At 49.3% G+C, this 12342-nt stretch overlaps 2 protein-coding genes across 2 annotated transcripts in view; both read left to right on the forward strand.

The window, feature by feature from the left end:
• Nucleotides 1–73: 73 nt before the first annotated feature.
• Nucleotides 74–11879, forward strand: LOC108555723 (glutenin, high molecular weight subunit DX5). Its single transcript, XM_017911506.1, has 3 exons — nt 74–133; nt 11273–11760; nt 11846–11879. Exons 1-3 carry the CDS (start codon nt 74–76, stop codon nt 11877–11879), a joined length of 582 nt encoding a protein of 193 aa, XP_017766995.1.
• Nucleotides 10269–12342, forward strand: part of Cdk5alpha (Cdk5 activator-like protein) — a 12395-nt gene continuing 10321 nt past the window's right edge. Inside the window, exon 1 of the mRNA XM_017911592.1 lies at nt 10269–12342. Within this exon, the coding sequence (XP_017767081.1) occupies nt 12014–12342 (329 nt within the window). The 5' untranslated portion in view covers nt 10269–12013.

Below are 12342 nucleotides of genomic sequence, written 5' to 3' on the forward strand. Positions count from 1 at the left end.
AAACTTTGCAATTACGAGGGGGTACGCAACGACTCGTGCCGGTTACCCAATCGAAAATGAAAGGTAAATTGAAATGGCGGATGCAGAGGCACTCGATCCGTACACAGAGACGTATCACTGTGGGGAAACAAAGGTTTGCCTGATTTCGAGTGCGTAAAAAATGGAGGGTAGAGAAAGAGAGAGGCGAAAAATAGAGAGAAACAGCGTGTTTGATGTAAATGTTCGAACAACGAACGGGACTGAGGGTGGGCAAATCGCTTGGTTAGGTTGGCTGCTGAATCCAAGGGGTTGCTATGGCGATGGGACGGTCGTCGGTAATGGGGAGGGTACAGAGGGCTGTTGCCTGGAGGGTTCGTCTGTCTGGAGCCCTTCTAAAGGGGATGATGTTCTTCGCTCTGTCTGTCTGGACTGCTGGCTAGTGGTTTTACAGCGAGTCAGCTGTTTCGGGGACACATCCAGACGGATTAACCTACCTGTGATCGGCTCTCGCGCGCGGCAGTCCCTGCTGGCCATTTTCCTCTCGGCTGTTGCAACCTCGAGCTTACTTTTTAATAGGAGCGGAGTTCGAGAGATACGTTAACTGCTCGTTAAAGTCCGCGAGTTCACGGACACCTGGGGTCCGCAGTAGCGACACTTGAAAATCCACCCCGTCCCACGAGGTTTAACTCTTTGCGGCACAGGATTTCTGATAATAAGACAGACCCACGTTGCGTAGAAAATTTATCGCGTTTTAAATGAAACAAAATTGGTATATTTTTACTAATAAAGGAATCACATAGTTAAACCTTTCGCTTGCAACAATTGACGAACCTATACTGGCATGTCGAATGTTGCCAACACGAGCGAATACGTTTATAACATTCGTCGAAGGTATTACCAACTGCTTCACGTAAATAAGACGAAATATAAACCTACGCGCATGCAGCTATAGCAATATTCCGAGGTGGGACTAAAAATGTCCCACCATGCATTACGGTGCATCGAAAAGGCGGGACATTTTTAATCCCAGCGTGCCCCAAAGAGTTAAAAGGTGTTCTTAACCATCTCCTTATGTACTATTTAACTGATGCACGATGAAATTCATCTGTGTATATATTGCAAGAGAAACGCCGACAGTCGAGTCCAAGCAGTTGTCAATAATCAGTCGATGTTGGCATCGAAAAGGTGCTCCACTTTTAATTCCACCGTGCCCCAAAGAGTTGAAAGGTTTTCTTATCCATCTCCTTGCGTAGTATTTAATTGATGCACGATGAAATTCATCTGTGTATATACTGTAAAAGAAACGCCGACAGTCGAGCGAAGCAGTTGTCAATAGACAGACGATGTTGGCATCAAAAAAGTGGAACACTTTCAATCCCAGCATGCCCGAAAGAGTTAATAAGAAGAAAGTTCCCTCGTTCTCGCGACAACTCCTCGGGAATAATGGACCAATCTTTGGCCCATATCCTTGCAGATTGCAGGCTGAGAACGTCTCTCCTCGCTCACCCACTTTCAACTTTTCTCCTCGAGCGCCTCGCTAATCGTTTCTCCAGTTCTTCCACGGTCTTTCCACCCTACGTGTCGCACTGTCGAAAGTCCACCGATGTGGCAGTCGCTATCGTCGCCAATAACTCTGGCGAACACGCTCGTAACCCCGGGTGACACGTTTTCCTTAGGTAGCGGAGCGTACGATATCCTTGGGACTGCGCTTCTTTGAAAACAGCCGGGAAAATGGGACGTCTATGTACCCTGGCTTATAAATAGCCGCGCTGCGCTGCTTTTTTTTTATAGACCTTGCAAAGATAAAGCGTATTTCGACGGAGAAGCGCCTGCAGCAGCTGCCACTGATATCACAGAGCAACCCCTTGGCTGTCTCTCCCAAAGGAGTCGGGAAAGGACGCGCGGTTCGGAAACGTCGATGGACGGCTCGTGCCATTCGGCTTGGTACAGGAAGGGCAGACGTTCTGGCGACGAGCAGCGACATCGAGATCATCTCGCCGGGCGTTGCCAGTTTATTGCGAACGATAAAAGCGGGGGTTGTTTTTTTTTCTACGGCAGAGTACGTGTATCGGGGTCACATCGATAGACACGCCGCGTGAACGAGCCGCGGTTTCACGCCAACGCGACGCGAGCGAGCATTATATTTTTAGTACGCTTTTACAGCGGCAGCCCTACGCTCGGACACCTTGCTCGCCGACTTTTTATCACGGTCCAATCGAAACCGCTCGGCCTGCAATCAGAGCTTCGTTAGCGGCCCTTTTATGCGATCGGTCGACCAGCGCGGCTAGACGCCACCCACCCCCAGCCCCCTCGCTCCGCCCGTGTTGCGCTTTCTTTTTTCTTCCCGTTTTTCCCTGCATTCTCTGCACCTTTTGTTTACGAATAATTATAGACCGATTCGTGACCCATTTCCACTTACCCGCCGCGGCGGCCGAGCTTCTTATCGAGCTTATCGCGCCGGATCGAAGGGAAAGAAGTTCGGGGAGAAATATGGAATATCCCGTGATCTTATGGCGCAACGCGACCAACCAACCTGTATTTACCCGCAGCGCATACGACGATCGTAAAAATGCAACGAAGTAATCGCGATTAACGAAGGGTGGGACGCAAAGTGTGGTCACGAAAGGGTGGCCGAGGTACTCGCGACGGGGCTCGTGCGCTCGTGGATCTACGGGATCGGCGGGAATGACGAGGCGAATGTCGCGATCGCGATTATCCCCGTTAATAAACAGAAATTGATTTCTGCCGGAGGAACGCGGAACAATGGAAACCGGTCGTAAAGCCGGAGTTTAAAATTCATTTTTTCCCGTTGCCCTAGCCAGAAGCAATTCTGCGCTCGGCAAATATCGCCAAGCACCGTGCTTGTGTTCCTTTTCCGCTTCTTTTTGTTCCATCGTCGTGGAAGTTTTTGGCGCGAGCCCGGATTTTAAGGCCGCAGTTACCGCGCCGAATTAATGGATAATTCGTGTTTGTTCCGTTCTCGCGGCCATCTCTCTCTCCTGCTCCAACTGCTCGTTAAGTACCCCCCACCATTAGACTACATGCAAGAAATACCCGCGTTTTTCTCTTCCTTTTTCTCCGCTGCAACTACCAACGGTCGATGTGTACACCGCTTAATTAATTGGAGGGTTCTTCGTATCGTGTCTGACCCGTGCCGGGCTTTACTACTTGCTGGCACGCAACCAGAGCCAGTCTCTCGTCCTCGAGTGATCACCCACGAATATTCGGTTGACGAAACGGAGAACAGCCGCGTGCACACGATTCTTTTGCTCGTTAGCGTGACGTAACATAGGAGAAATTCAATTAGAGGAACGTGCGTTTGAATAATTCAGCCGGACGATTGCAGGTGCAGGGAAGGGAGCCTCGAAGCCTGGGTTAACGCGAATGGTCACAGGGAGCAATTTGCATAACATCGGCTTCGTTATCGCGAGTTAGGAAAAGGCCGCGAAAGCTCTTAGAGACGCGCGGATATTCCGCGACGAGTATTCCCCAGGGGTGTCGCAACTTGGCCGGAGATCGGGAGAAGGATGTTTCCCTAGACTGGGGACGAAAGCAGCGACCTTGCCGTATTAATACGAATACGCGTCTCCGGAAATCAGGCGCGACCGAGGAAGCCTCGCAGGATCCATTCGGGTCAGGCACCCTGGGAAATCCTTTAAAGCCGAGAGATCTCGCTGATTCCATTTCCACGCCGACCTGTTTACCTTCTCCTCGAGACCTCGCGCGAGTTTTTCTATTCCTCACGGTCGCGCCTCGAGCGTCTCTCCACCTAACGTGGATCAAGCGTTCCTCGTTTCAACCTGTTTGAATATTCCCGAGGAAAATGTGTTTAATATCGCCAGCCTTCCTTGCTGCTCCAAACCACTCCGAACGTAACTTTCGTCTTAATAGATCTTGATACGAACTTCCACTATATTTCACCCCATTAATTCTCGGAATTAATTTTCCGGGGATAGGGGGATCCTCGAAGATCGCGTTCCTTCGTTTCGCTTGCCAGACAATGCTCGACGGACAGTCACGGTGGAACGTGTTTAATACGTGGAACGCTTTAATGCCGCACGGAACTTGCTGCACGACTCAACGATCAACTCTGCGTTGCTTCTGAATTAACGGTACGAGGCTGCACCGCGGAACTATTCGTCGGGGTCTCGAAGAAGCTTCTGCATTTTTAACCCTTTCGGTACTACTGCGGCCCAATGGCGGCGGTCATGAAACGTTCTCTGGGTACTACCGTCGTTTATTGGTGGCATCCACGAAACGTCACCGATGACTGTCGCGGTCCGAATGAAAAGTTTAGTGTCAATCACGCTCGAGATTTCTATGAATACCGCAAAACACGTTTACGTGGCTTCCAGTGCAACCACTCCTGTGGAAAACTTCCTCGTACCACGAATGTATAACCGCGGCCAGCTCCTTCGTGCCGAAAGGGTTAACCCGTTCGTTCGTGTTGGCTCAGAATCGCGAAGCAACTCTGAAATTTCTCTCGGCCACCAGAACCTTGTAACAGTTTCTCCGGTGTACGTAGCTGCCCCTCAGCGCCCGGAGGAAAGTGGAGCTCGAGGAACGCTCGCAACTGGTCGTTTCTTGCGAAACGAGAGCGACGAAAATCGGCGATCGTTGTCGATTAACGTCGCACCAAGAGCAACGAGGATGTGAGTCGCAGTGGACGAGAATGTCTCGAGCGAAACCGAAATAACTTCCATAACCCGAAGAAGCCTTTAAACGCGCACGGACCCGGAGATCAATACGCGTTGCTGGCAGTGGATTCATCTTTTAATAAGAGCCGCTTCTCGCGAGGGAGTCTACGCGATGGCTGGTCAAGAACGCGATGCATTTACTCTTTCGAGCGAATTTTGTGTGGGGAGAATTAATCGGACGATGCTCGGGGCCTTTTGCGAACGTGAGCTAACTCTATCGAGATTTTGCAGGCTTTTAGCTTGCAAGGAGAGTGCAAGTTGTTCGAGTCACCGATTTAATTGAAACTTTGTAGGTTTGTAGATTTCGTCATGCAGTTCGAGAATATATATCATTATAGCCGCCACTACTCGATAGTTTTTGAGATATTTACTAGATATTCACGCTTTGACTGCCACGGTGGTCATTGGTGACCGGAGCGATTATACTTCTTAAACTACATTGAACAACATTGAATGAAAATTGACAATTAGTTCATTTTTGAATATAACCGTTAATTAAAAGATACTTTGAAATAAAAAGTGCCACATTGAACGAATAAAAATTTTTATTAGAACGTCAAAAATATATTAGAATAAATCTTGCATCTAGCGGTGCACTCCCGTTTCCCGAGGGAAACGTGTGATTTCGGCGTCAAAGGGTTAATAAGATTGCTATAGAAAACTGTTTTCCTTGCATTCTATTCTTATTATTCTGTAACAAATATATACCAGCATAAGAAATCGTAAAAAGTAAATTTTTTTGATTAAGAAATTTGATTTACAATTGTTAATTTACAGTGTTTTCATAGACGAAAAATGAATGTAAAATAAAAAATAGATCGAAGAAGGAAAACCAAATAGAGACGTGAGTCGAATCCTGGACCTGCATCATAGGAATTTTCGGGTGCCGCTATTAAGTCGCATCGCCAGTTGAAAATCTCAAGAAATAAATCAGTAGTTATCGAAGCAATAAAACTTGAATCGCAAATATCTCGAAAACTATCGAGTAGTGGCGACTATAATGATATATATTCTTGAACTGCATGACGAAGTCTAGAAACCTTCAAAATTTCAATTAAATCGGTGACCCGAAGGGCTTGCACTCTCCTTGTTAGTATCGTAAGATACCATTTCGAAAGAAATCGCGAATCGATCATTGCCAGCAAAATAAATTATAAACTCATCAATATTTTCTAGAAGCAAATGGAAAAGTTATTTTGTGTAATAAAATTAAGTTACGTGGTACCTGTGGGGAGGTGAAGCGTAGGTTAAGAAAAGCATGAAAGTAGGGCCCTTGATGACTAAAACGGAGTCCTTGGAAATTAATTGTGACCTGCACCAGCGTGAGTTGCTCGGTGTTGGAAAGAGAGTTAAATTAGAGTGCCTTTTTGTGTGCTTTCGTTGCATTATCTTGGTGTTCTTTTCCTAAGTTAAATTAGTTTTATAAGTTTTGTGTTTGCTACTCTGTTCTTGTTGTTCTGTCAGTTTTTGGTGCCTCAAAACCAGTTTTCGCCATCCTACGGTATAATAAAGGGATATAAAGAGAATAGGTTGGATCGAATGTCGTATGTCTGACGAGATATTCTGGTTTTTACTATCTTCTATTTGGTTCCTTCGTATGATTTATGAATTTGGGTGTATGTTGATGAGTTGTGTGACGTGTGTTTTTAAATCGACACTGTAGGTCTGTTAGGGGTGTGTATGGAATTCGCTAATCTCTGCATGGTGGTGGGAGATTAGATCTGTGGGTGGTCCTCCCCCACTGTCGAAGTCAACTAGTCTCAAGTGTCTTCGATTTTCGCGATGGTGCTAGAAAGGACGAAAGGAAAAGGCAGGGATGCGTTTCGTTCTGGGACTACTAGTGGACTCATCAGTAAGGCTACCTAGCAGGCCCTGCGTTAGACGGGGATACAATTGAAAGGTTTGAAAATTGTATATATATTATCTTCGACCTCCTAGGAATCCATCTATTGGCGAGGGTGAGAATTATGTCGCCACAGATTAATCTGGGCCTGCATGCCCTTCGTCTACTGGCAATTTATAGATTCTTACTGTAGTCCGAGTGTCCATCAGTCATGGGACTCCCATTGATGCTCTGTTTCTGGGAATAGAGAACGAAGCTAGCTCGATCGAGGTTTTGAAGGCTTTTAGCTTATTATAATACAGAATTTTAGAGGGAATAGGTTGTTATGTACGTTTGACTCGATGTTCTGGCTTTTACTTGCCTCTATATGGTACCTCCGTGTATTATATTCGGGTATGTGGTATCAGGGATCAGTCCAAGTGGTGTCCGGATGATCCGAGTCTCCACCAGTCGTGGGACTCCCATTGATGCTCTGTTTCTAGGAATAGAGAACGAAGCTAGCTCGATCGAGATTTTGTAAGCTTCTAGCTTATTATAATACAGAATTTTAGAGGGAATACGTTGTTATGTACGTCTGACTCGATGTTCTGGCTTTTACTATTAGGGGTCAGTCCAAGCGGTGTCCGGATGATCCAAGTGTCCATCTGTCATGGGACTCCTATTGATGCTCTGAATTGATGCTCTGTTTCTAGGAATAGAGAACGAAGCTAGCTCGATCAAGATTTTGTAAGCTTCTAGCTTATTATAATACAGAATTTTAGAGGGAATAGGTTGTTATGTACCTCTGACTCGATGTTCTGGCTTTTACTATTAGGGGCCAGTCCAAGCGGTGTCCGGATGATCCAAGTGTCCATCTGTCATGGGACTCCTATTGATGCTCTGTTTCTGGGAATAGAGAACGAAGCTAGCTCGATCTTGGTTTTGCAGGCTTTTAGCTTATTATAATACAGAATTTTAGAGGGAATACGTTGTTATGTACGTTTGACTCGATGTTCTAGCTTTTACTTGCTTCTATATGGTACCTCCGTGTATTATATTCGGATATGTGGTATCAGGAACCAGTCCAAGTGGTGTTCGGATGGTCTAAGTGTTCGTCAGTCATGGGACACCCATTGATGCTCTATTTCTGGGAATAGAGAACGAAGCTAGCTCGATCTTGGTTTTGCAGGCTTTTAGCTTATTATAGTACAGAATTTTAGAGGGAATACGTTGTTATGTACGTTTGACTCGATGTTCTAGCTTTTACTTGCTTCTATATGGTACCTCCGTGTATTATATTCGGATATATGGTATCAGGAACCAGTCCAATTGCTATTCGGATGGTCCAAGTGTTCGTCAGTCATGGGACTCGCATTTTGACTGTCCTGATGCTCCCAGTAACAGAGAACGAACATTTATCAGCTGAGTTCCGTAAACGCCTCATCGATTTCTCGATTTGTGGCCGCACCAACCCCCTTCTTCTCGCGCAGCATCGTCCCAAGTGCTGGACCGTTGGTAGACGCCATGCTCGACTCACCTGGTTGCGAAGCGAAACGTTAATTAGCGCGACGTTAATCGATGAAACTGCTCCCGTGTCGTTTCTTATCCTTCCTTTTTCCACCCTCGCCTGGTCAACTTGATCCACGCGCTACTCCCCAATGGGAGGACAATTACACCTCCGCGGCGCGCGTTCGACCTTGTTTCGAAAGATAATCCCGCGGTGGGGTTAGGTATACACCCTGTCGCGATACACCCACCGCGGGGGGAGGATTGAAGCAGCAATTTTGACGCGATCTAATTATCCCTGGCCGCGATATTCGCGGCAGATAGCTTTACGATTCCGGGAAGTTTGAGTCTTTTCGCTGGGATGCCGTTAATTGGAGAGCGTTAATCAAAGACGCGAAATCAGCCATAGGCAAAGGGGGTTTTGAATTCGGGGAAGCACGTTTCGAGCGGGAAATTTAGTCGGAAATTGACGCCTGTTTTACGCCGAGGAACACAGCAGGCGTTCGCTGGGATATTCGATCAGCTTTTATGGAATGTGCTCAGTAGGTCAAGCAATACTGGTAGAAGGAAAAACTTCATACACTGGGTGTTTTATCGAGATAAATGTTGTCTAGTCACGTTCCGAAACGTTAGGTAACGAGCAAGACAAGACCCCTGTGTATATATTCGTCCGTTTTTCCTGGGCTAATTTTCCGTGTATTCGATTCCGGGAACATCGGATTCTCTCCGTTCGAGAGCTATCTATATCCACCAGTGTACTCGGAATTATCAAACGGGACTCGAATTTTCGGTACGCTGGAAATGTCCCGAAGCGCGTGTCGAAGTTCCCAATCCGTGGAGAATACCCGATGGTTCGGAAGTGAATGGTGGGTTAAAGAGAATCGGCTACGAACTCGAATACCCTGCGAAGAAATGCACGCGAGAGGTATATCAGCGCGTGAACGCGGAACGTAATAAAATGTCACGACAGGTGGGAAAGTGTCACGACCTTTCTGGAAAGCTTCGATCAATCTACGTGGCTGTAAACACAGGTAAGGTATAGCAAACGCCATTCCACGCCGATTAAAGGATCATCCGTCATAGCAATCGCGCGACGCGAAAATCCTCTGCGTGCCCTACGCGTTACATCGAGTCCTCGAGGACTCTTTCGGAAACTAATTGGCACCACTGATTGGCCGTCCAGGATCGAGAGTCTGGAAACTTGTGGACAACGTTAGTTGTCCAAACCCTGGCGCCATAATTCGCCCACGAGTCTTCTAACACTCGTTGCGTGGTAAACGAATGTTATTCGGGGAATGGAGGACGAAAGAGACGGTTAAGCATCAAGGAGAACATCTCTGTCCTTCTTCAGTGGCTTTCTGGAAAGATGGAAGAAGAAGTTGCCTCGCCTTTGTCGCATCGGCTTCCAAATTCGCAACCTAATTCCTGGTCGGGATAAAAATTCCAAGGCGAAGCTTAAGCGGAAGAATAAGTGCACATGGTCCAGGGAATGTTGGCCGAGGTATTTCTCCGGTCGATCGGTACCATTGATCCATCATAACCCAGTTCGGTAGCGAAGGTGGTTGCATAGGGATTGGAAGAGGTCGAAAAGCGGGAGGAGAAGGAAGAAAGGAGAAGCAGGAAAGGAGAGGAGATTCCGCAAAGGTTGCAGAGCCGTGGGATAAAATTGTTCGTCGAGTCGAAAACCGCATAGCGGGAAGCAACCCCTCCACCCGGGAACGCCTGTTCTCCGCGAGGTAGAATCTCGACCTACGTTCAGGTCTCGCGGTCGCTTCCGGCCAAACATTCGCGTAAGGGTCGCGGCAGGGCGGCCGGGGCGGGGGTCGGAGAGGTGCGAGGGGGGTTATTCGTAAATTCGCAAGTAAGCGAGGAGGTGGCAGAGGAGCGGGCGTCGCGGCGTCGACGGGAACGAAAGAAAAGTTTGGGCGTATGCGGCGTGGCTAGCCTGTCTCCGTTTCACCTTCGCGGTCCGTTCTTCACCCTTCTGTCGGAGATCCCTCGGCGCTCCGTGTGTTCTCTCCTTCCTTTTCCCTGGCCCGTGGACGCCGCGACGCCCTCTCCGTCTTTCCACCCCCGTGAAATCGACGTAGCGCGTTTATCGAACGACTGCGCGCGCAGCGATAACGGGGATGGGGCGTGCTACGTGTTGGTTGGTCGCAGAAAGACTGGCGGTGGACGAACGAACGAACGAACGAACGAGAGGACCGAGCGGCGACGACGACGACGACGACGACGGCGACGACGACGACGACGACGACGACAACGACGAGGCCGAGGACGGTGTGACGGTGACGGCGACGTCGGCGAACACGGGAGCAGCAGACACGAATCAGAGCTCGCCGCGCCACTGTTTCCCGACCAGCTCTGTCAACACACACGCAGCCCTCGCGCGTTGTCAACAGTGACAGCTCGTGTCGCGAGCGTGTGCATGTCAAAGTGTTCGACATTCGCCGTTGAGAATCGTGAATCGCGCGCCGTGTAACGTTCGTGGAAGGAAACGAGTGGAGGGAAGAAGGGAAGATTGGTAGATTTCGAGGAGGAATTTTCGAACAGTGATATTCCGCTGTCGGTCGAGAACGGTTCGAGAACGGTTCGATAACGGGGGTAAACAAAGAAGCGTTTCGAATGATCCGAGGGTGAGGAAGAGTGAACGTTCTCGTGGATTGTTTGTTGTTGGCTGGTATCGATCGATCGGCAAGGTAGGTTCGCCGAATCTACGGGATCGGATCTACGAGGACCGCGTGGAAGGGACGACGGGAAAGTGGTTTCCGTGTGCGACGAGAGTGCGTCGTGTGTGCTGGTGAACGGCACGGAATTCGAGAGGGATCGCGAGAGGTGAGGAATCAGCAGGAGAGGGTGTACGCGGGTCCTCTCGGAACATAGGAAGAGGGAGGAATAGTAATAGGTCTGGTGAGATTATTCGGTGTGTCGCTTCTGTGTTTTCGTTCACCTGATTGATCCTTCCTCCGAAAGGCGGAGGGCGGCGAGACATCGATCGCTCGCCATTTTGCACGTCGACCGACATCTTCTCCACGCATCGACGACATTTTCCCTCGTGACAGTTTTAGCCTCGTATAACGCTCGAGGTTCTCTCGCGGAGGAGAGAGTACGCGACCGCGATTGACGGTAGCTGACGAAACAGAGGACGGGAAGAAGGAGAAGGAGAGGAAAACAAGGGAGAGAGAGAGAGAGAGAGAGAGAGAGAGAGAGATAAGAGTATCGAAAAGAAGCGCAGGTAAAGGAGGTGATAGGGTCGTACAGGTCGTAGGTAGAAGTCAGCAGGCTGGGAGGTCGGCTGAGCGAGGTGGTGGGTCCCGTCGTGGAGGAGGCCATCGAGCCAGGGGATGCCACCCCGTTGACGGGACCCTCGAGGGAGTCCTCGGTTCCTCGAGCCCCACCGCCCATCCCGCATCGCGTTACCACATTGAAACCACCGAGACCTCCGCCCACTACGTCTCAACAAACACAGGATCCAGGTCATCAGACCCAAGAGTCGAACGAGAACGCTCAGAATCCAGGTCATAAGGCCCAGAATCCTGGACAACAGACGCAGAATCCGGAACACCAGTCGCAGAACCCGGGCCATACGACCCACAACCCGACTCATCGTCAAAACCCTGCTCAACAGCAACCCCCGAAGGCAGAGCAACAGACCCAGAACCCGGGTCACCAGGCTCCGAATCCCGGCCATCAGACTCAGAACCCGGGTCACCAAGCTCAAAATCCCGGCCACCAAGGTCAGAACCCAGGCCATCAGTCGACGAACCCGGGTCATCAATCGGCGAACCCGGGTCATCAATCGGCGAACCCAGGTCCCCAATCGACGAACCCGGGTCATCAGACCCAAAATCCCGGACACCAGACCCAGAACGTAAGTCGACACGGTCAGAATCCCAGTCATCAGGCGACGCAGACGCAGCAACAGCCCCAAGCACCCGCGCAGCAACCACAGCCACAACAACAACAACAACAACAACAACAACAACAACAGGAGAACCGTACCAGCAGCATGGGTACGGTGTTGTCGTTTAGTCCGCGTGAAAGACGCGGGACCGTGTATCCGCCAGCGGGTCATCAACATCCCGCTGATTTCACGTTGAACAATTTCAATTACGAGCAGTTGAACAATGCGAAGAATCGAGAGAACAAGAGCGGCGCCGCTACGGTGGCGCCGGCGCCGCCCACGAATCACCCACCTACGAACAATAACTCGTTGCAAAACAACAATATCAATCTGAACAACAACGACAACGCGAGGATCATCTCGGAGAAAAACGCGCTCGAGAAGAACCTGAAGAAACACTCGTTGTTCATAAACGCGCTCTCGTGGAAGCGGTT

This window comes from Eufriesea mexicana, unplaced genomic scaffold, assembly GCF_001483705.2.
Source record: "Eufriesea mexicana isolate 0111107269 unplaced genomic scaffold, ASM148370v2 scaffold265, whole genome shotgun sequence".
In the NCBI taxonomy this organism is placed as follows: domain Eukaryota; kingdom Metazoa; phylum Arthropoda; class Insecta; order Hymenoptera; family Apidae; genus Eufriesea; species Eufriesea mexicana.